General features: G+C 31.9%; 2 protein-coding genes across 3 annotated transcripts; both read left to right on the top strand.

The window, feature by feature from the left end:
* On the top strand, positions 3780-9459 carry LOC109325808 (sucrose-phosphatase 2-like). 2 transcript variants are annotated; one of them, XM_019558378.1, is made up of 9 exons: positions 3780-3902; positions 5411-5541; positions 5616-5915; positions 6073-6174; positions 6283-6477; positions 6572-6859; positions 7261-7447; positions 8764-8810; positions 8900-9459. In XM_019558378.1, the coding sequence occupies exons 2-9, from the start codon at positions 5482-5484 to the stop codon at positions 8990-8992; spliced, it is 1272 nt and encodes a 423-aa protein (XP_019413923.1). In that variant the 5' UTR covers positions 3780-3902; positions 5411-5481; the 3' UTR covers positions 8993-9459. The 2 variants fall into 2 exon arrangements, with proteins under 2 accessions (XP_019413923.1, XP_019413924.1); XM_019558379.1 differs by lacking the exon at positions 8900-9459 and adding an exon at positions 8599-8646.
* LOC109325807 (probable sucrose-phosphatase 2) lies at positions 3801-21349 on the top strand. The gene is made up of 9 exons (XM_019558377.1): positions 3801-3902; positions 17398-17531; positions 17609-17914; positions 18021-18122; positions 18237-18431; positions 18530-18817; positions 19214-19400; positions 20702-20748; positions 20838-21349. The coding sequence occupies exons 2-9, from the start codon at positions 17472-17474 to the stop codon at positions 20928-20930; spliced, it is 1278 nt and encodes a 425-aa protein (XP_019413922.1). The 5' UTR covers positions 3801-3902; positions 17398-17471; the 3' UTR covers positions 20931-21349.

Genomic DNA, 24903 nt, shown 5'->3' with positions numbered 1-24903 from the left:
TCTAGGGATGACAAAAAAACTCGTATCTGTGGGTATCCGCGGGTAAAACCTGTACGGGTACGGGTCATAAACGGATATCCGCGAGTATTATAAACAGGTTTTTAAAATACACTTAGTACATACAGGCGGGTACGGAATACCCGTACATACAGGTACCCGTTATTTATATGATTAATATATTATATTTAATTAAAATAAAAATTACATTATTCTAACATTCATTACATTATGTACATTTTTTCTTTTTACTTTGTTTACATATTTTATTGAGTTTGATGGTGAAACATCATACAAATATGATTACATGTATAGAAACACACATGTTTCACAAAGAAAATATATACTTTTTGTTAAGGAAATGAAAACAAAAAATCACACAAATAGAAAACACCAATAAATTTAGCATTTTTGTCAAATATTCGACCAAAAGGTACAATAATAATTAAGTTTCATCTCATTTGAAATATAATAGAAGTAAAAAATTAAAAAATCATTTATAATATAGGAAACTCACGGGTACTCAAAAATACCCACGAATACCCACACACGGGTACCCGTACGGGTACGGGCGGGTATAAGTAATGTTCTCCTATTTTAAAATGGGTAGCGGGTAGCTGTTACTCGTGTCTGCTCGTGCCCGTTGCCATCCCTACTTTCGTCTTTGACCTGTGAAATAATCATTGAAAAATATAACTTAATAAATTTTCACACCTCTAAAGACATTATTTTAAATATATTTTCTATCTTTGATTTATTAAACAATAAGGTTGTAAACACTCTTAACATTCTCATTATATATTTGTTATTAGATATTTCAACTGTACATTTTTACAACCATCTTTTCTTACCTCACATTTTACACACATGAGTTTTGACAATTGTTCTTTTGTGGATGAACAATTCGGTCGGACATGAAGTTGAGGTAAGAGTTCTTCAAATATCTGGATAAGAGTGCTTCTAAAATCTGGATAGAGGTTGATTTGGATCCAGCAGTGGATGTACTTGAAAAGGTTCTCCAACGATCAAGTTAATATGAAACTAGAGAGGTAATGCTCGAGAGCAATAAATGAGAGACAATAAGTAAAGATGAGGAATAATAATACTTCATATTGGGGGGGACTCCTTTTTATAATGGTTGAGGTGGATGACGTGGTTCTAGAGGATAATGTTAGCATGACTGACCATTCTAGTCTGTCGGAGGCTGTTTTTTCCACGTCAGACGGCTTTGGCAGTACCGTACTTTATGCATAGTTGACTTATAGTTAGTCGTATTGCAATCTATCCTTGTTGTGTTGCCAGAGGATAGGTGAGATTATAGGTAGCGTGATAGTGCATTGTTAATGGGTGTCAAACGGAAGTAGTCTTGAAGCCGACCTATCAGGTCCAATCAACGGATTTGTGAAATCCCCTAACTAGTGAGTTCGGATCTTGGTCGATTAAGAGAGAGGACTATATGGGCAGATGAGATACCTAAATGACGGATGAAACAATAACTTTGGACCATATTGATTTAGATGTAAATTAAAACACAATTTAATATTTAATCGGTCAAAATTATCAACAAACCACAATTTTTCCAAATTCATCCAAATTAAATCCATCAATTAGAGCTAATGAATTTAAATAGATATAATTTAATGAATAAGTTGATAACTGATAGATTCAAATCCATCCATTATATCCAATAGATATCCATGGATATATCTATTTGGGTGGATACTCAATCCATCCAAAAAAAATAAAATTAAAAAAATGATGTTCCTTACTTTTTAATTTCATTTAAATTTATGAAAATTAAATTCAAGCAAATTCATCCATGATTATCACTCTCACTTTTAATATTTTATTAAATTGATATCAATTATAGGACATGTGTACGCATTTAATATTAAAAGTTGAGTGTGCACACTATCATCCACCCTTCATTTGGATTACTTTTTTATTAAAGTCAACAATAATTAAACATCAATGGTGGATGATACAATGACAGTGTATAAATCTTGTACACTGTCAGTGCATACATCTTTTTCTCTTAAAAGTTTATTGTTAAGTACATAACATGTATGCATTGACAATATATGAGTCTTATATACTATTATTGTATCATCCACCATTTATATTTAATCATCATTTAGTCTTCAAAAAAGTAATTCAAATAAATGATAGATGACGTAATGATTATATATAAATCTTTATATTAACAATGCATAAATATCACACTCTATAATTATTTGTTAAAAACTTTACGCGTACGTCGGATGCTTGTAGAATAGTGCAAAAAAATTTAAAGTTCAAAAAATCACTTTTTAAAATTTTTATTTTTAAAAGTATTTAAAATATTTTTTAAAAGTTAATTTAAAAGAATGTTCTATTTAGATAGTAATTTTTAAAATAATGATTTTCTTCAATAGTATTTTAGTTCTAATAAAAAAAATCAAATGGATTGTATATTCATCCATCCAAATTCATAAAAATGGAATCATGGATGAATTAGAATCCATCCATTATGTTTGGATATAGATGAATTAGATAACTTAAAATATAGTTTAAATAAATTTATATAAATGGATTGATAACTTTCTATCCATTTATTAGCATCCAAATTCATCCATTTATTAATTCAATAACACATGTCCCAAACTCAAATGTTTCAAAGTCACTCAACTGTCTCCCCTTTTACCCCTTATCTATGTTTTTTTTAATCTTTTTTAATAACAAAACGATTACGAAACATTTTTTACAATATAATATAAGAGTAATTTAAAAAATATACTCTTATAATTATTGATGCATCTTGTACTGAAAATATTGACTTTATACTATTTATATTTGTTTCCACGTTATACTATATTTTGTTTAACTTAATTATAATTATTACACATTTTTTGTTTAAAAATTGCATTTATTTCTTATAGAGAGGTTGTTAATGTAATGTATGCATAAAAATTAGGTTTTTTTATAGGTACAAAAAATGGAGGAATAATTTGTATAATTTCACTAAAACTCGGAAGATAGTAGTGTAATTTACTAAAAAAATTTATATAATGATAGATAGAGTATACATTTTATACATAGTTATTGTATAATTTATTATTCATATTTAATTATTGACTATTCAGAACAATTATTTTAGATGAACACTGATGTATTAGACTATAAAATAATAAAGTTTGGTATAAATTATGTTTTTAATTTTAGTTTATAAACTTTGAGATTATAATATGTTAATATTACAATTTGTTCATGTTTGGACACCTTAGTTAAAAACTGAATATAAAATAATATATTTTGTTTTAATAAGATAGAAAGATTATTTTTTACATGGTAAATTAGAAAGGAAAAATGTAAGATGCGATCTGTTTATGTTATGATTATTTTGGTTGTTTTTCACACTATTTTTTAAATATACACTTTTTAATATTTACCATCATATATATTTTTACTATAAATTTTTAATATTAAATAACAAATGCTAAAAAAATATATTAAAATAAAATGCAATATAAAAACCAATAAATAAATAATAAGTGATTTATACAATTACATAAAATAAATAATACACAAATATCAAATTTGGTATAAAAGTTTCATAATGATGATGTGAAGAGTTATGGAGTTGGATGGAAGAGATAATTTATATTTTTAGCCTATTTTTAAAAAAGATAAGCAAAAATTATAAAATAAATAAATAAACTATAACTTAGTTTCCTAGTACGTCCATACATTTTGTAAGAGGAAAATGCTTCGAGAAACAACACACTATCCCATCTCAGTGGGCAATAGCATAGAGAATCAATTCTGTTTGGTTCGCATTCTGATTCCATTCATGTTCAGCGATCTTTGATCGCAGTCTTTCCTCCCCAATTTCTATCCCAACATTTCTATGTTTTCTGATCATCCATGTCAGTTTCATTTTCCCTTTTTCTTTTCTGATATTTATTAATAATCTTTCTTTATATGTTGTATTGTTTTAGACTTTATAAGCGTTGCTATTTGATTTCGAAGATATGGGTTTATGTATATATGTTACAAATGTAAACTAACAAATCGTTGGTGATAATGGAGGGAGTTAAACTTTGTTCTGTTCTGTTTACAGCTTAAGAATTAAGGGTATGTTACTTTGGATGCAGCACTAAAATGATTTATTACATTTTAATCTCTTTTTAATTTTTATCCTCCCTTATTGTTCATTTTTTTAAACAAACATTAAAACTGGAGGACATTTGTTAGGAGTTCTACTTAAGCTATGCGACTCTCCTACCTAAAAGACTAATATTTTGGATTGATTTTTTTCACATGCTTAAGTTATAATTATTGATATCTTTTCATTAAGAGTTGGGCCACAAAAATGACTTTTTATAGGTTGAATTAAGATATATTATTGAATAGTGATAGGGGAGTGAAACTGCTAAAAACGACTACCATCATATCAACCTTTAGAGGGACGGCAATGTTAGGAGTCTCACATTGGGTAACATAGAAACTCAATATGGTACTAAGCCGCCATGAAACTCTTCAACCTAATAGACTATCGTTTGGGTTTGACTATGTCATGACAACTTCCCCTCCCTTATCCATGAAAATTGATGTTTGTGTAAAGTTTTCAGTTGCAAAATAATCAATTAATATATTTATCAATTCTTTTGAAATAATCATGCCAGTGTGTGTCTGTGTCATGCATATCTACAACTTTGTCTCTTTCTTTCTATATTTTTTCTATATTTTTAAAAGGGAGGGGATCCACTTATTCCAAGAGTAAGTGAAAAAAGGCTACTCCACATCTTAATCATTTATTTTAGAGAAATTCAATGGGTTGAATTAGTGAGTGGATCTTAACATGGGATTTCCCTAAAATAAATGGTTAAGATGTGGAGTAGCTTTTTTCCACTTACTCTTACTCTAAGAGTAATTGGATCTCTTTCCTTTTTAAAAATACTAATATGTGTTTTGGTGGAGTTAAATTAATAGCATGTTTTTTGTCTGAATTATTTTTCTTTTTGAGATATTTCATATCCTAAACCCAGTTGAAGGAGCTATGGTAAAATTTGTAGTTTCACCTTATTACACTAAACTGTTAGGTATGTGTTTTGTTTGTGTTAACTGATATGGGGATTCTTCTCTATTAAATAGTATTATTGCTTTATTGAATGAACCTTGTACTATGTACACTTCACTTGTACTTTATCAGTTGACCTAGATTATTAGTATAAATTGGACTTTAATCATTGTGTTTTACTTAGAAATTCTGGGAATGTTTCCATATTGTTTTGTGACGGATTTATGTGAGTGATATGATTCTTCTACATGAATTGGAAATTGTTTTTTTATAATTTAGATTTTGATCTTTTTTGCAAACAAGAGAGCAATAACTCTGAACTAACATTATTCTGAACCTGTGGAAAATGTGCAGGTGCATACTAGTGAAGATTTTTTCTAAGTAAACTTTGGGGATTTCCATTTGTGGAAAAGAAACAAAAACGTATGGATCGACTCAATGGTCCTGCTGATCTTATGATTGTTTCAGATCTTGATTTCACAATGGTACATAGCATAATAATCTGACTTTGGCATGATGCTTGGAAAAACTCTCCTGAACTGTGCGTGCATGTATGCAGGTAGACCATGATGATCCAGAAAGCGTTGCTCTTCTTAGGTTCAATGCCCTATGGGAGGCTTACTATCGTCATAACTCTCTGCTAGTTTACTCCACTGGGAGATCACCTACTATTTATAGAGATTTAAGGAAGCAGAAACCACTGTTGACTCCTGATATAACAATTATGTCAGTAGGAACTGAGATTACATATGGTGATTCAATGGTACCAGATGAGAGGTGGAAACAGTCTCTGGATCATAACTGGAATAGAGAAATAGTTATGGAGGAAACCGCCAAGTTTCCAGACCTAATTCTTCAAGTATGTATATTGAATGTCTGTTATTTGGTAAAAACCTAAGATATTTATCATTTATCAGCATTCTTGTATATTGCTTCATGCTTAGGATAATAACCTTAAATGAACTCTAATAATTGCTTTTCAAGAGCATTGATATTCATTTATGGAGTGACTGCAGTCAGAAACAGAGCAACGGCCTCACAAGGTTAGCTTTTATTTGGAGAAAGGGAAGGCCTCAAAAGTCATGCAAGCTCTATCAAAATATTTGGAAACACGTGGGGTGAGATTATTGTTCATAAACAATCTTAATGGCAGAATTTTTTACTTCATTGTAAAGCTGTTACATTATAGTTGGAGTTCTGATCTGTTATTTCCCTTTCTTTTACAGTTAGATGTGAAAATAATTTATAGCAATGGAATTGCTCTGGATGTATTACCCAAAGCTGCTGGGAAAGGACAGGCCCTCAAATTTTTACTTGAAAAATTGAAGGATGGTGGACTAAAACCAATCCACACTCTTGTTTGTGGCGACTCTGGAAATGATGCTGAACTATTCACAGTATCTGAAGTTTATGGTGTCTTGGTTCGAATAATTAAAAGAATTGCTAAATTCACTATTAATCTGTTTTGTTTGCTTATTTTGATTTAACTTTATCATTCCACTCTTGCATTTTCAGGTCAGTAACGCACAGGAAGAATTGGTTCAATGGTATTCCGAAAATGCGAGGGGTAATGCCCAAATAATTCATGCAACTGAGAGATGTGCAGCCGGTATTATGCAAGCCATTGACAACTTCTCTCTAGGTCCAAATGTATCTCCAAGAGATATCAGTGACTCAATGTTCAAAAGGAAAAATCTTAGTCCTGGCCATGAAGTAGTAATGTTTTACTTATTTTATGAGAGATGGAGGCGTGGAGAAGTTGAGAATTCTGAGCAGTATATACAAATTTTAAGATCAATCTTTGTAAGTTTAGTGGAATTTTATGTTTTAAAATGAACTGGCAATATTGGTTACGTATCATTGATATAATGATATGCCCCTGGTCAGAGCTGAATCTCTTGCATGCATGAAAATTGAAAAGTTTTGTATAGTTTTTGGAGGTTCTGACCAACATTTTTTATTAAATTATAGTTGAAGAGTGAAAAGAAAAACACAAAAATATGAAGTTATGCTTTATATGTGGTCTAAGAAGTGCTAAGTTTTATCTATCCTTAATTTTCAGATCATTATATTTTCCATGTACTTCGATGAAAATTTAATTGAAGGGTGTCCTTTTTAATATGTGGAAAACTGACCTTTTATGTGGATTTTGAAAACATGGTGATGTTCAAATTATTTTTCCTCTAATTTTTGCTTCTGTTTAGCATCCTACAGGAAATTTTGTCCATCCCTCAGGAGTCGATCAATCTATGCACCAATGTATAGATACCATAGTAAATCTTTTTGGAGACAAGCGATGCATAGACTTTCATGTTTGGGTTGATTGTGTGTCTTTTGCAGAGGTCAGTTTTCGCTCATGGCTGGTCAAATTTGACAAGTGGGAATCATCTGGTGAGATTTGTTTGGTAATTTAGTTCAACATCCTTGAATATGTTCTGTTATTTTTTAAAATTGATTTGCATCTCTGTTTCCTTCATGACTTTGTGTTTAACATTAGTGGTTGAGCTTGCAATAGCAGCTCTAGTACTGTAGGAATACTGGAAAGTTCCTGTGTTAAGATTATAGTTTTTGGAGCCCCTTGAATATAAAAGGCACGTCTGTACCATGACTAATGCACCGGATCCCATCAGAACTCCACAGTTAAACGTGCTTGGGCGAGAGTAGTACTAGGATGGGTGACCTCTTGGGAAGTCCTCTTGTTGTACCTCTTTTAAATTATGATAGAACAATATGGCATCGTACGATCCGTGTTGTCGATCCCACCTAGTAGGATATAGGCTTAGTTGTTGTTGTATCAGTTTGGAGACCCTTACTTTTCGGTGTAGGTTAGTCTGGATCAGCCTTCCTCTTGCATCAATAGTATTGAAGTAGCCTTTTAAAGTTAGACAATTGTGTGGCTTATAGAAAGTGAAATGCATCTGCAGAATCCATTATCCAGATTCCCTCATGGTTAGGACACAAATGAATGGAACAAAGCAAAATTGATAGAGATTCCATTTCATGAGCCTCAATTTATTTCAAGTGTCTGGAAGAAACTAACTTCTCACATTACTAGTTAAAAACTGGAACTTCCTAGATTACTAGTTACTAGTTCATATCTAATAATAGATTGAAAGATAGACTACAATAGCCTCCAGCTCATTTATCATTGCGTAGCCAATCAACATCCATAATTATCAACTGATCACTGTTTGAAAATTGTCACAACCAAACTGCATTAGATTAGGAGAATGTGCAGTGCTTATTGTACAAAAAATTATCGGATTCGCTGATGCGAATGATTGATTGTACGAGTGATTGCTATATTCACATATGATCATTGATCATACAACAATCAAAGCCTTTTCTCACTAGATAGACTTCGCTATATAGGTAAACGATGCCATTATTTTATGTCATAAACCATGTAATCGAAATGGTCATTTAGCTTGAAGTCTTTTTTAATGATTTCCCATGTAGTTTTTCTTCGTCTCAGATTCACACCTGTTCATAAATTGCCTAATTCCTTGTAGTATGCAGATCTTCCCGTTCTTATCTTTTAGTTTTGCTCAATTGCATTGTACTTTATGCTACTAATCTATGAGTGGTTGGTAATTATCTACAAGTTCTCATCCCTTTCAGAAAATGATTCTCTGAATCCATTTTCATTACTTGCTCTTCTTGGACTGACTAAATTGGTATCCATGTACCTTGTTGTCCAAAATCAGGGAATGTATCACAGTGTTGTTCAACAAAGGTTTTTATGAGCTCAAAGGTGAACCATTGTACTCAATCTTTACAAATTTCTGCTCCTTTTTAACTTGGTACATTTTACATGAACAATTTTTGTTTACCTATTATTAGGTTGAATCACCGGATGAGCTTACCTGGATGCACTTACATCAAACTTGGTCTGATGGATCAGAAGGAAAGGATGACATGCCTTGGATTATCTAGAATACTTACAGCTTCCAAAATCACATTTGTTAAAAGCATGCCTTAGGCGTCAAATCATTTACCCAAGGCTCCCAACACTTCAGAGTCTGTTTGCGATTTGGTTTTGGAGGTGAATGAAGGGAAATGGAAGACTTCAGAGCTATCTCAACTATGTTTAATGGCGCACAAACCTTTCCCTCCCCTCCCCTCCATTATCCAAAATACCAACTTGCGAACAGACCCCGAGGTGTAGGGTTCCTTGAGGCAAGCCCATCCATGACATTGACAGCTTTTGCCTTGTATTTTATTTCTTTGTAATACTAGTTTTCAACAAGTTGATTGGCCAACCAACTCCACAAAAGTAACTAGATTGTAGCTATGGATTTCATTCCTTCCTCACCAGGTAAATTCAGACCCATATCTTGTTGTAACACTGTACAAATGGGTCTCCAAAATGATATGCCAGAGATATGTCTTGTTTTGCCCTATATTGTTGATGTTAACCATACTGGATGAGTTAATATTTGGAAAACTTTTTTTCTTACATTAAATGAATTTTTGAATTTTTGTTTTTATATATGTATACTTGTTTAATTGTTGAGGATTGGTGTAGTGGAATATACTCAACATAGATGATTATTAGAAATTCTAAACATCTAAACTAGAAATATAACCAACACATTCATACACGGTCAAACTTTAAGGGAGTAATGCTTTTTAGTTTTTCTACAAAAATGGAGCAGTTTGGTTATCCTCCTTTGATCTTAACATTCATATAAGGACAAACTTTAACTAAAATTTGAATATTGGGATTCGGCCTTACACAAATACCTAATATTCAACCTACCAACCAAATAGTAGTTTTAAGTAGTAGATACTTGGCAGTTAGCACATTACCATGCATCTGAAAATGGAACAATTTGGTTATCCTCTTTATTATGTGATTATTAATTAATTTAAATATAACATTTATTTTACAAAATGGAATAGTTTTGTTATCTCTCCTATTCTTGGGATTATTAACTAAGATTTGAATACCAATTATTTATCGCTACACTGGCTAAACATGAGTTTTAAGTTAGGTAGTCAATTGCGGATAGCAGATAACCTTAAAAACACTATAGCAGGATAGTGGTAGCGGGATAGTCACTACAACTAAAAAAATGTATCAAAGTATTTATTTTATAGCCTATACATATAAATACACAAAAATACTAACAACATGAAATTAAAGATATAACTTAAATAAACATTCATAACATATAACCAAAGTAAGTCTAAGCCTTTATAAAAGTGTATTATAATTCAAGCTCTAACTTTAAGGCTTAAAAACATAAAGATTAAACCTCTCAGGCTTTAACAAAACAAATTTAGACTCTCTTCAATAGTCATCACTACCACCCAGGGTTTTATGTTTTAGGGAAGATGTATAAAAATAAAGTGAATTCAAAATGTAGGAGATGAAAAAATGAAAGACTTATGTTTTAGTGAAGAAAGTATAGGAATAAAATGTGTTCAATGTAGGAGAGAGAAGTGAAAGGGTTTTTTAAATCAGAAAACCCAAAAGACTAACAGTAAAAAAAAATGTAAGGGTAAAATTGATTTTTTCCATTAAAAATTAGGGTTTCGGCATTTCACTCTTCTTCAACCTCTTGCGCCTTCTAGCATGCAAAATGGAGGTACCGCAGAATGCGACGGCAACCGCAACGGTAAGCCGCACCACTATCCACTGTTTTGTCGCGGGGAGGGGTCGATGACCTCCGCAACACCGCTATCGCATGCGATTGATAACAAAGGTTTTAAATATCATATATCTAACACATTCAAATACATTCCAAAATATATAATGATTGGTGTTTAAAATTACTAGTATGGTTAAGTTGTGTTTATTGCGGTTGTAGGAAATTGTAGGAAAATATGGCAATGAGATCGCAATTCTGATCATGATATTATTGTGAAGACATTCAAAACCATAATATTATAGTCATAATTATGAAGTGCAATTTAAAACACTTTTTATAGTACATATTATAAAGAAGTAGGATTATCATGGTTCTCTACATGATAAAAAAACCTTTCGAGTTTTAAATGTATTATTTCTTCCTAAGTTGTTACTAGTGTTGTGCTATGGGTGGAAATAAGTTGAGTCGAACTTGGTTCTACTCAACTCGTTAAGGATTGACTTAATTTGAGTTTCGAGTCAATTTTAATGTCGAACTACTTTTTCGGCTCAAGTTCAACTCGATTAAAGTTTATGAGCTTTCGAGCGGGTTAACAGACTCAAATTTATTCTAATGATTTATGTCACTGATGAACATCAATTTAAAGTCCTAAAGGGTGTTAGTGGATTATACATATATACAAAGTTTGTCAATTTTAATAGTAAATATAGCTACCAATTAAAGTTCATGTAAATATTGTTTATATGTACATGTATGTCTAGAAAGTGTCTCAAGTTAGAATAACTCTTAATGTGAGAAATGATAAAAATTAGTATGTATCATTGAATCCTTTTGAATTTTCAAGATTAAAAGATAAACCCCCCATGACTTTTTTAAGTGATCATTTGACCATTAATTAACTTTTAATATTAATCATCCATATATGGTTTTATGATTATGATTTATTGTTATCGTAATTTTTATATGAGAGTTGTTCTTAGTTGGGTCACTCTCATATATGTATATGATCGAGCCAACTTATGAACCTAACAAGTTAAACTATATTTGGCTCAAGTTCGACTCATTTACTTAAGAAACTCAATTTTTAGCTCAAGTTCAACTCATTTGATTCATAAACCAAGTTCATCGAACTAAATAACAAGTCAAATTTCAAATAAATATCAAGTTGGTTCGGCTAATCACTAGCCTTATATGATACATCCATCCTAATTGGCTACCACTCCTCCTCTTCCATTGCATACTAGTTGATGAAAATGAATATTTTGAACTAACCTTGGATGAAAGCCGTCTGGTAGTGACTTTCAGTTTACATATTATTTGAAACATCACAAAGACGTACTATGATCCACTATTTCCAAATTTTCTTTTCTCTATTTCACAAATCAATTATATTTCATCAAATAATATAAAAATATTATTTTCTTTTTCTTTTTAAGTAGTTGACAACTCTCCATTAGATTGGGATACAATGAAATATAAAAAGTGGGACAACTAACCCCCACTCTACGAAGACAAGACAGGAGGCATTTTCAATAGGAGACAAAAACTATAGGAGACAAAAACTACAGACATATTCATATAATTTGAACTACTGATGTTCAACACTTCCACAATATAGGTATGAAAAATCTTTTCTTTTCCTTAAATTGTTTCCTTAAAGTTTCACTAACTTGTAAAATTCAAAATCCGCTGTGTTTTAAGAAGGGGAGTTTAATATTGAAATTACGTTGTGAATATATACTTTCTTTGTTCAACATGGTCTTTTTATTCTCAATAAACATGAAAAACTTTGGAGGATGCTCTCCTATGTGGTTGTTTGGTTTCTAGCAGGGCATATCTTCACAAATTTGAGGCTTACAAAAAAATATAAGCCTCAAAGATATCAAAGGTGATTTTTTTTGTCTGAATCATATGTATCATCCACTAACGGGAGGTAACCTTGCTAGTATCAGATATTATAATTTTTTTAAACTTAATAGTTATGCAATTTAATATTTTTTAGTATAGTGAAGGGTATTCCAACACTTTATGAATATAAAATTAAATTTTTTTGGTGCTTATGATTTCCCCTTATAATAAGTGACATTGTCATGAATAAAAAAGTGATCTTTGAACTAATATAGTGTATTACCTCAATAGAATCCAACATCTCCTTTGTTTGAGAATTAAATACATTTTGGTTAAGGTGGATAAACCAAAGTTACACAAAATATTAATTTATGCTTTAAATTTATAGAGAGCTATAAAATTTTAGAGTTAATATTTATGTTTTCGGTGTAAATATTTATACACAGCCGTTACACTATCCATTATTCATTTATATTACTTTTATTTAAGAATTAATGATTATAAATATAAATAATGAATAATATAATGATAGTGTAAAGTTTCTTACACTACTAATATAAACATCTTTTTCTCAAAATTATAACTATCTTATCTTGACCACCAAATGAACTCTGAAATAAAATTATGGAATGTAACAGTGATTATAAGATTTATAAAAACTAGTGTGTCGATAGACACTCTTGTGTTTGCCGACCCGTATTCTTATTTTTTTGTGTTAAGTATTTTATTTTTATATATTTCATTTTAGATAATTATATCCCAATTTTTATATTGAATATACATGATATTATAATTTTTATGATATTATTAAAAATTGCGTTGATTTCTTGATATTTTTTGTGTATGTAACTTCCTCTAACTTAGAGAAGTGATATAGATAAGGGCAATCTTAGAATTAAAAAATTATGCATGTTCAATTACCAATTTACTCTTAAGTCACGTTTTCATTATATATATATATATCAAACTTATAATTAATATGTTTGAGGTGGTTACCTAGGATGATATAGTTTTTTTGTAACAATAAAATAACATTAAAGGCAAAGTAAGAATATATAAATTACATCGTGGTGACAGTTATATCATGTTTAGACTTTATATATAGTATACAAGTATAGATAAATATAATATAAAATAAAATCCTAAACTATGTATTTTATATATAAATGGCCTCCTCCTCATTATGGGCCGTCGCACTTATACTATTTTCCCATGGTCGGGCATGCTTCAAGTTGATGACGAATGAGGCTATATTTGGTGGTTCAATTGTTGATTTTTGGATGTTGGGTTCTTACACTCGACCAAGGGTGAAAAACAGGTTGGACCAAAACTTTGGATTAAATAGTCTAAGCCTAACTTGTTGTATGTTAATTTTTTTCCAAGCCTAAGCATAACTTATTTTGAAGTGTAGCATTTAGCATGATCTGTTTAAAAGTTTGATATTTAACATGTGCGTGGTTGACCAATTTAGGTAAAATGGGATTTATGAGAAGCGTGTAATTTATTCAAGTTAAATATACTTTTTGAGAAGTCTAAGTCTCACCTATTTATTAAAAAGTTCTAACCTAATCTGACTTGTCCTACGCTACGTACTAGACATTTGATAGTCACTCTAGTCTATTTCCACCCGTACACCCAACAAGTAAGGAATCGTGCAAACTTTTGTAAATGAAAAAAACTAAAATATCCTTACTCTGACCCATCGATATTCTTCCACCATTTTCACTCTTTACAAAGAATAAAATTAAAAAAAAATCATATTTGTATAGTCTCATGCAGATATGTTGAATTAAATTTCATATATAAAAACAAATAGAAGTCCGAATCAAACTGTATAGATGAAGAAGGAAAAAAAAAAGAAATAAATATGCTTGTTTAGTTTCATACACATGTAATTTTCATAAGAAAAAATATACGTCAGGATTATACTAATGAAGAAAATACACATCCCCTAATACGTCTATCTTTATTTATATTTTCTATAACTATTTCATTCTAAGCACATAATCTCTAATAGCTTAAAAATGAGTTATTTTGCTATCATGGAAATTGGTATTGAATTTGTTTCAAATTATGAGCACTGTCATGAGTTGCTTAAATTAATGCTGATTTTCAATATTTACACTTACAAAACTATAACTCCAAATCATAAATCCTTATGAAATCACTTCATCAATGCTGATTTTCCTCCCCCTTTAAATTTTGCTACATTGTATTATACTTTAACTTTGTTCATAATTATCTAAAAATACTCATTTCTTTTAGAAACTTATTTGTCCATTTTCAAATACTTGTTCTCCTTTGACTTCTTAAACTTGTTCTTTGGTATTGAGGTTGCTTATGGAATGTTGAAATATGGGCAAGATGCTTCCTCAGTACTATCTGGAAGCGCCTAGTAAGTACTTAAAAATATATTTCAACGCTTTAGTCAATATATAAAGATATGTGTAGAGAGAATAAAATATAAGATTATAAGAGATTATTAGATGTTAACTTCCTTATGAAAGATCTTCTCTATTTATAGAGGAGATGAACATGAAATATTCTTTAATAGATGTCATTGGCATGGGAGGTCGTCTTGCCGTGTTGAGCATACCCTAGACAAGTGTGGACTGCTTTATCTGTGTCGGGTAGCTTTGGCTCATCCATACTCAGGCTGGTACATTACTTTATATAGGGAGGGTAGTATTGTCACCCATCTCAACTGTCGTAGCCTATGAAGCACGGATTCGTCAAACACCCTCACGTGTCGGTGTCCAACACGTATCCGACACGGATACGCTCAGATTCGGATACGTATCCATAGAGTATCCAAAAATTAAAAAAATAAAATAAAATAAATAAATATTAAGACACGTATCCGATTCATTTTCAATAAAATATAGGATATATGAATTCATTTTTAGTAAAGTATAAGATATATAGATTCGTTTCCAATAAAACAAGATAAGATAGATTCGTTTCTAATAAAACATGATAAGATAGATTCGTTTCCAATAAAACATGATAATATAGATTCGTTTTTATTCAAATAGGATAAAATATATTTGTTATGGAGGGCAATGATTTTAGGATAGATTTATTTTCATTAAAATAGAATAAGATAGATTTGTTATGGAGGGTAGTGATTTTAAATTTCCATTATATTTTTTACTTTTGATATTTTGATTTACACTTATAATTTTATTATATTTTATGTATTTTTATTATTTTATACGCGTATCCCTGAACGTAGCATATCCTGTATTTTGGAAAAAATACGTGTCGACGTATCGGATACGTATCGTACCCGACACACGTATCAGTATCTGTGCTTCATAGGTCGTAGCCATATACTAAGTATGTTTTTGCCACATGGCAAGGGGCATTACATGGTGCAGACGGTGTGACAATCCTATTTAGATGTCATGACAGTCTAGTAGTTGAGGTATGTGGTCCCGTACATTATTGACTAGGCCCTTTCTTGTCAGTATCATCCCTTATCTAGTTAGACCGACTATATGAACATGATTGACAATTGTACAAGCATGATCTTCCTTGCTTGGTGTTTAGACGAGACCAGTGTAGGAGTGGCCGGACATGACATGCCATGGAACCAGTATGAAACAAAACTTCTATCCTATCATCCTAAATGAGGGAATGACTTATAATGTTGTTTAACAATTATTTTTGATGAATTCAAAAAAAAAAAAAAAAGAACCGGAAACCAGTCCAAAAAAATTGAAACCACAAAAAGCTGAATTTGTTTGGATGACATTGGACTGATTTTAATAAAACCGATCGATGCATTTTTTTGGTTCTAATTTGAGGAACTAAAAAGGTCCATATTGCACCAATACTTAGCATACATACATAAGATGGAGATGATTTTAAGTCTTAATCTAATTAGTCTTGTAACTGATAATCTCAAGCATTTTTTATATTTTTTAATTGTTAAAAGTGCTATTATTTATTATTTAACACTTTCTTATTGACTCCCAATAAAGAAGGGAGACTAAATAAAAAGCAGACCCACAATTCCTATTTAATAAACACTGTAAATATTTATATACATGTATTATATTATCCGTTGTTTATTTGAATTATTTTTCTGTCAAGTGAATGATAATTAAATATCAACGGTGCATGATAGATTACCACTACATAAAATTCTTCTATTTTTTCTCTTAAAATAACTATCCAGTATCCAGTAAGTACAACATATGGACCCACGTTAATAACTCTAACTGCAATACATGCAGAGTCAATGATCTCTGATCATATTTGTGCCTACCCAATTTCTATCACAACACTTCTACGTTTTCTGATCATCCATGTCTGTTTTATTTTCCCTTTTTCTTTTCCGATTCTTTTATAATTTTTCTTTACATGTTGTATTGTTTTACAATTTACAGGCGCTGCTATTTTGATTTTAAAGATATGGGTATTTGTTAATATATGAGAGGGAAATAAACTTGGTTCTGTTCTGTTACAGCTTAAGAATTAAGGGTATGTTACTTTGGATGCAGCACTAGAATTATTCATTATATTTAAATCTTTTTAATTTTTCTCAATGAAATAGTATTATTGCTTTATTGGATGTCCCTTGTACTATGACACTTCACTTGTACTTGATCCGTTGACCTAGATTATTAATATAAATTGGGTTGTAATGATTGTGTTTTACTTAGCAATTCTGGGTATGTTTCCATATTATTTTGTGACAGCTTTATGTGAGTGATATGATTCTTCTACATGAATTGGAAATTGTTTTTATTTATTTTTAATTTAGATTTTGATCTTTTTTGCTGTTAATTCTGATGCATTATATTCTAGAGCTGGGTGTGCTCATAAACAAGAGAGCATATAACTCTGAACTAACATTATTTTGAACCTAAGCTTGTGGAAAATGTGCAGGTGCATACTAGTGAACATTTTTACAAAGTAAACTTTTGGGGATTTCCGTTCGTGGAAAAGGAAAAAAAAAACGTATGGATCGACTCAACGGTCCTGCCAATCTTTTGATTGTTTCAGATCTTGATTTCACAATGGTACATATCATAATAGTGATTTTACTTTGACATGATGCTTGGAACAAATCTCATGAAACCTATGTGTACATTTGCAGGTAGACCATGACGATCCAGAAAACGTTGCTCTTCTTAGGTTCAACGCCCTATGGGAGGCTTACTATCGTCATAACTCTCTGCTAGTTCACTCCACTGGGAGATCACCTACTATTTATAGAGATTTAAGGAAGCAGAAACCACTGTTGACTCCTGATATAACAATTATGTCAGTAGGAACTGAGATTACATATGGTGAATCAATGGTACCAGTCCCAGATGAGAGGTGGAAACGGTATTTGGATCATAACTGGAATAGAGAAACAGTTATGGAGGAAACTGCCAAGTTTCCGGAACTAACTCTTCAAGTATGTATATGGCATATGAATCTGTTATTTGGATAGTTATCATTTTTCAGCATTCTTGTATATTGCTTTTCAAGAGCATTGATATTCAATTATGTAGTAACTGCAGTCAGAAATAGAGCAAGGACCTCACAAGGTTAGCTTTCATTTGGAGAAAGAGAATGCTTCAAAAGTCATGCAAGCTCTATCAAAATATTTGGAAAAACGTGGGGTGAGATTATTGTTCATAAACAATCTTAATGGCAAAAATTTGTTTACTTCATTTTAAAGCTTTTAAATTATAGTTGGAGGTGTTCTGATCTGTTATTTCTCCTTTCTTTTGCAGTTAGATGTGAAAATAATTTACAGCTTTGGTATTGCTTTGGATATATTACCCCAAGCTGCTGGGAAAGGACAGGCCCTTGAATATTTACTTGAAAAATTGAAGGCTGGTGGACTAAGACCACTAAACACTCTTGTTTGTGGTGATTCTGAAAATGATGCTGAACTCTTCACTGTACCTGAAGTTTATGGTGTATTGGTTCGTATAATTAAAAGAATCACTAAATTCACCTTGTACTTATCTGTTTTGTTTGCATATTGTGATTTTACTTTATCATTTAACTTCTGCATTTTCAGGTCAGCAATGCACAGGAAAAATTGGTTGAATGGTATGCTGAAAATGTGAGGGGTAATGCCCAAATAATTCATGCAACTGAGAGATGTGCAGACGGTATTATGCAAGCCATTGTCAAGTTCTCTCTAGGTCCAAATGTATCTCCAAGAGATATTAGTGACTCAATGTTCAAAAGGAAAAATCTTAGTCCTGGCCATGAAGTAGTAATGTTTTACTTATTTTATGAGAGATGGAGGCGTGGAGAAGTTGAGAATTCTGAGCAGTATATACAAATGTTAAGATCAATCTTTGTAAGGTTAATCGAATTTTATGTTTTAAAATGAACTAGCAAAATTGGTTACAAATCATTGATATGCCCCTGGCCAGAGTTGAATCTCTTGCTTGCATGAAAATTGATATGTTTTCTATAGTTGTTGGTGGCTCTGACCAACATTTTTCTTTTAATCATAGTTAAAGAGTGAAAAGAAAAACACCAAATATGAAGTTATGCTTGATATGTGATCTATGAAGTGCTGAGTTTTAGCTCTCCTTAATTTTCAATCATTATAGTATTTTCCATGTACTTAAATGAAACTTTAATTGACAGGTTTCGTTTTTAATACGCGAACTAAAGTGACCGTTTATGTAGATTCTGAAAACATGGAGAGGTTCAAATTATTTTTCCTCTAATTTTTGCTTCTGTTTAGCATCCTACAGGAAAATTTGTCCAACCCTCAGGAGCCGATCAACCTATGCACCAAACTATAGACACCTTAGTAAATCTGTTTGGAGACAAGCGAGGCATAGACTTTCATGTTTGGGTTGATCGTGTGTCTTTTGTAGAGGTCAGTTTGGGCTCATGGCTGGCCAAATTTGACAAGTGGGAATCATCTGGTGAGATTTGCTTGGTAATTTAGTTCAATAACCATGAATTTATTCTGTTATTTTTTTTATATTTTATTTGCATCTCTGTTTGTTTCATGACTTTTTTTAAACATGAGTGTTTGAGCTTGCAAGAGCAGCTCTAGTATTGTAGGAATACTAGAAAGTGTCTGTGTTATGATTACAGTTTTTGGAGACCCTTGAATATAAAAGGTGCATCCGTACCACCATTAATGTATCGGATCCAATCAGAATTTCGCACTTAAACATGTTTAGGCGAGAGTAGTACTAGGATGAGTGACTTCTTGGGAAGTCCTCGTGTTTTACCTTTTAATTTATGATAAAACATTATGACATCGTCTGATCCGTGTAGCCGACCCCACCTCGTGGGATATAAGCTTGGTTGTTGTATCAGTTTGGACCCTTACTTTTTGGTGTAGGTTAGTCGGGATCAGCCTTCCTCTGGCATCAATTGTATTGAAGTAGCATTTTAAAGTTAGACAATTGTGTGGCTTATAGAAAATGAAATACACCTGCAGAATCTATTACCCAGATTCTCCCAAGGTTAGGACACAAATGAATGAAACGAAGATTGAAAGAGATTCCATTTCATGAGCCTCAATTTATTTCAAGTGTCTAAAAGAAATTAACTTCTCGCATTACTAGTTAAAAACTGGAACTTCCTAGATTACTAGTTACTAGTTAATATCTAATATATAGATTGAAGAGATAGACTACAATAGCTTTCAGCTCATTTATGGTTGGGTACCCAATCAACATCCATAACTATCAACTGATCACTGTTTGAAAAGTGCCACAATGCATTAGATTAGGAGAATGTGCAGTGCTTATTCTACAAAAAATTATCAGATTAGCTGATGCGAATGGTTGATTGTATGAGTGATTGCTATATTCACATATGATCAATTATCATACAACAACAACCAAAACCTTTTCTCACTAGGTGGTATTCGCTATATGGATAAATGACGCCATTATTTTATGTCATAAACCATGTAATCGGAATGGTCGTTTAACTAAGTCTTTTTAATGATTTCCCAATAGTTTATCTTGGTCTCAAATTTGCAACTGTTCATAAATTGCCTAATTCATTGCACTATGGTGATTTTCCCTTTCTTATTTTTTAGTTTTTCTCAATTGCATTGTACTTTATGCTACTAATCTATGAGTGGTTGGTAATTATCTGCAAATTTTCACCCCTTTCAAAAAACGATTCTCTGAATCCATTTTTATTACTTGCTCTTCTTGGACTGACTAAATTTGTATCCATGAACCCTTTTGTCCAAAATCAGGGAATGTATCACAGTGTTGTTCAACAAAGGTTTTTATGAGCTCAAAGTTGAACCATTGTACTCAATCTTTACAAATTTCTGCTCCTTTTTAACTTGGTACATTTTACATGAACAATTTTTGTTTACCTATTATTAGGTTGAATCACCGGATGAGCTTACCTGGATGCACTTACATCAAACTTGGTCTGATGGATCAGAAGGAAAGGATGACATGCCTTGGATTATCTAGAATACTTACAGCTTCCAAAATCACATTTGTTAAAAGCATGCCTTAGGCGTCAAATCATTTACCCGAGGCTCCCAACACTTCAGAGTTTGTTTGCGAGTTGGTTTTGGAGTTTGCGCACAAACCTTTCCCTCCCCTCCCCTCCATTATCCAAAATACCAACTTGCGAACAGACCCCGAGGTGTAGGGTTCCTTGAGGCAAGCCCATCCATGACATTGACAGCTTTTGCCTTGTATTTTATTTCTTTGTAATACTAGTTTTCAACAAGTTGATTGGCCAACCAACTCCACAAAAGTAACTAGATTGTAGCTATGGATTTCATTCCTTCCTCACCAGGTAAATTCAGACCCATATCTTGTTGTAACACTGTACAAATGGGTCTCCAAAATGATATGCTAGAGATTTGTCTTGTTTTGCCCTATATTGTTGATGTTAACCATACTAGATGAGTTAATATTTGTAGATAACTTTTTTATTCTTACATCAAATAAATTTGTTTCATCTCAAGATATTATCATAAACATAAAAGGGATGAGTTTTATTATCCCAATTTATTTGTACAAATATCATTGCTATTATTAGATAGGTTGAACATTTTATTAAGAATACATGGTTGCAACTTATTAAAAGCCTTGGGCCCTTCAAAAAAACTTTAACGCCTTGTGTTTAATGTCCTTATATATAATTCAGGTTGAATATTTGTTTTTGAAGCTGGTTTTTTTTTTTCAGAAAAAAATAATTTGTTGGACTTTTGTTTTTGTTTATGTACAGTTGTTTAATTGTTGAGGATTGGTATAGTGGATTATAGATGATTATTAGAAATTCTAAACATTAATATATCCAACACATTCATATAGGGTCAAACTTTAAGTGATAATGCTTTTTAGTTTTTCTACAAAAATGCAGCAGTTTGGTTATAAGTAATAGATGCTTAGCACATTATCATGCATCCCAAAATGAAAGAGTTTGGTTATCCTTATTTTTATGTGATTGTTAACTAAGATTTAAATATAATTTTTTTTACAAAATGAAGTTGTGTGGTTATCTCTCCTCTTCATGGGATTATTAATTAAGATTTGAATATTAGCCTTCTATCGAACTTACTTATCACTGAACCAGCTAAACATGACTTTTAAGTAAGGGTGGCAATACGGGTCATCTCAGCCTGGCCTGACCCGCTTTTGGTCCGCTAGAATATGGGCTATCTGGCCCGACCCTTATTGTTAAAAGGGCTCAAAATGCCAGCCTGACCCATATTTGGCAAGGCTGGCGGGCTGACCCGTTTTGTTTTTTTTTTCAAAACACACATTAAAGCTTTTAGACAAAAATAACAATTCATAAATGTCTTTTAAAACAAAAAATCACAAACAAGAGACACAATCTCATAATAACATATTGCATTAGTAGAAAACTTGTAAATTCTAAACAATAAACCACCATAGTCTTAAACTTTTAGACTCCTAGTTCACAATAGAGTTTATAACTCCTAAGTTTTAAAAATGTATAAGAATCAAAACTAATATTATAAATCAATCACAATAAAATATATATATTACTCAATTTAATTTGAATTCGACTACATTAAAAATATAAATTGAAACTCAGTCGAATTCAATTAATTTTCCAAAAGAAATCAAAATCAGTAGTTCTTTTTGAGTTTCCAATTTTCCATTTCAATTAATTAAATGTTTAAATTTGATTCAAACACTCCTAATTGTCAGTGAAACTCCACCTTTATCTGATAACAAATACAATAATTGGATAAGAGTCAAGATAATAGATAACTACATAATGAGATATTAAATGTTCACTTTACAAAGAGAAAGAAGAATTATATGCTTAAGCATCCAAACATAGGTTAAAATTGTAAAAGTTTAATCTTAATTGCAATGAGCAACATGAGAGACAAATGAACTTTAATATTAATGTTGGCCCGTGGGCCAGCCTGGCCCTCCATGGCCCGTCTAAAAAACGGGCTTCCAAAACGGGTTGAATACGAGCTTTTGGGCTAAAACCCTCAGCCTGGCCCGCTAAAAACATATATCCGAACGGGCTAGCCCGTCGTGCCAAGCCAATTTTGTCATCCCTACTTTTAAGTAGCATAAACCTAGCACATTCACATGCATTTCAAAATATATCATTGGTGTTTTAAATTTTAAATGTGGTCATGTTGTGTTTATGGCATTGGAGGAAAATACCACCGATGTAATTACAATTGTGATCGTGATCACATTGCTAATATTTTCAAAACTGCAATATTATGCCTAAAATTATGATGTGCAATTTAAAACACTTTTATAGTAATCCATATTATATCAAAGTTAGAGTTATCATGGTTTTAGCTAAAATTGTGAAGTGCAATTTAAAACACTTTTATAGTAGTGCATATTATACCAAAGTTAGAGTTATCATGGTTCTCTACAAGGTAAAACACAAGTTTTGAAACATCCTAACTTGTTGTTACTGTTGGAATTTGATTTGTTGAAAGTCATTAGTGAAAACTTTTGGATGTGAAATCTAAAAAATTCTCAAGTTCCACGTAGAAAAGTTTTGAAAAAACAACTCTCAAGTCCCACATTGGAGAGATGAGAAACTTGGAAAAAATCTCATGTTATAAATAAAGGTTTTATCCTTTCATTATAACTCGTCTTAAGTTGAATGCGCTTTCATTCAACTTTTTTTTTTCTCCCTCATATTTTCTGCCAATGCATTTCCGGCAAACTTCTGTCTTTCCGTGGCACTACGAATTGGCACATGCAGCCAAATTGTGGGAATTTCGAGAACTGACACTGATAGTCAGTATTGAGAGAAAAGAATTGGCACGGGTAGCCATATTGTGGGAATTTTGAGAACTGATATTGGTAGTTAGTATTGTGGAAAAAGAATTGGCACGAGTAGCCATATTGTGGGTATTTCGAGAATTGGCACGTGTAGCCATATTGTGGCTATTTCGAGAATTGGCACGGGTAGCCCTTTTGTGGGTATTTCGAGAATTGACACGGGTAGCTATAATGTAGGTATTCTGAGAATTAGCATTGGTAGTCATATTGTGGTGGATGTATTCGAGATCGGTTCTTATAGTGTAGTAATAATTCAATAACAGAGATTTGAGCTTTTTTATCATGTGGACGACGTGGTTGATAGTCTGCTTGCACATTTTGGCCACTGTCACGAAACGTCTTAAAGAGAGCGATCTGGTCGTGACTTGCCAGTAAGTATTATTTTGTGCCATTTAGAATTGTTGCAAGTTATGGTAATAACAGCTACTAGTGTTGTGTTACGGGTGGAAATGAATCGAGTCAATCTTGGTTCAACTTAGGTCAACTCGTTAAGGATGGACTCGAGTCGAGTTTCGAACCGATTTCTATGTCGAACTATTTTTTTGACTCAATTATAGTCCATAAACTTTTGAGCTCAAATTTATGCCTGTGATTTATGATGTTCAACACCACAAATTTAAACTCCTAAAGGATGTCTTAGAAAAACAAACTCTATATTCACACTAATGAAAGGAATTGCAAACCAAATATGAGAAAGGAAAGAGAAGGGGTGAAGAAAAACTCAAAGGTGATAATTCTCATTAGATACTTTTGAATGATTACGAAGAATGAATATATAACACTCTAAGTGCCAAACTAACAAACAACTTAACTAATTATGAATAACAGAATTTGCCATATTAAAAATGTGTCAATTATATAGAATGAAATTTCTTGCACCACAAGTAATGGTTGACTTATTCGTTGACCAATAATATGTTCACAAATCTGGTTAAAGCCTCTTGGCCTGATCTAACAACTGAATCATTCATATAGGCCAAGTTGACCGAAGGAATTGGTGTCATTAGCCTAATGCATTTCGTCCAAGCTGCTTGGCCAAGTGTGATGCGCTAAGTGCCCTAGCCTAGTCTGATGCACCAAGTGCCTTGGCTTAGTCTGATGCGCCTGCTGCCTTGGTCAAGTCTGATGCGCCAAG

Source organism: Lupinus angustifolius, chromosome LG13 (assembly GCF_001865875.1).
Source record: "Lupinus angustifolius cultivar Tanjil chromosome LG13, LupAngTanjil_v1.0, whole genome shotgun sequence".
In the NCBI taxonomy this organism is placed as follows: domain Eukaryota; kingdom Viridiplantae; phylum Streptophyta; class Magnoliopsida; order Fabales; family Fabaceae; genus Lupinus; species Lupinus angustifolius.
The sequence above is the reverse complement of the archived record's forward strand: the minus strand, read 5'-3'. Positions and strand labels throughout refer to the sequence as shown.

Excerpts from the sequence above, each read along its gene's own strand:
- LOC109325807 (XM_019558377.1), top strand. The coding sequence starts at position 17,472 with ATGGATCGACTCAACGGTCCTGCCAATCTTTTGATTGTTTCAGATCTT. Across the intron at positions 18,432-18,529 it reads CTGAAGTTTATGGTGTATTG|GTCAGCAATGCACAGGAAAA; the intron begins GTTCGTATAATT and ends CTGCATTTTCAG. Across the intron at positions 19,401-20,701 it reads TGACAAGTGGGAATCATCTG|GGAATGTATCACAGTGTTGT; the intron begins GTGAGATTTGCT and ends GTCCAAAATCAG.
- LOC109325808 (XM_019558378.1), top strand. The coding sequence starts at position 5,482 with ATGGATCGACTCAATGGTCCTGCTGATCTTATGATTGTTTCAGATCTT. Across the intron at positions 5,916-6,072 it reads TTCCAGACCTAATTCTTCAA|TCAGAAACAGAGCAACGGCC; the intron begins GTATGTATATTG and ends GAGTGACTGCAG. Across the intron at positions 6,175-6,282 it reads AATATTTGGAAACACGTGGG|TTAGATGTGAAAATAATTTA; the intron begins GTGAGATTATTG and ends TTTCTTTTACAG.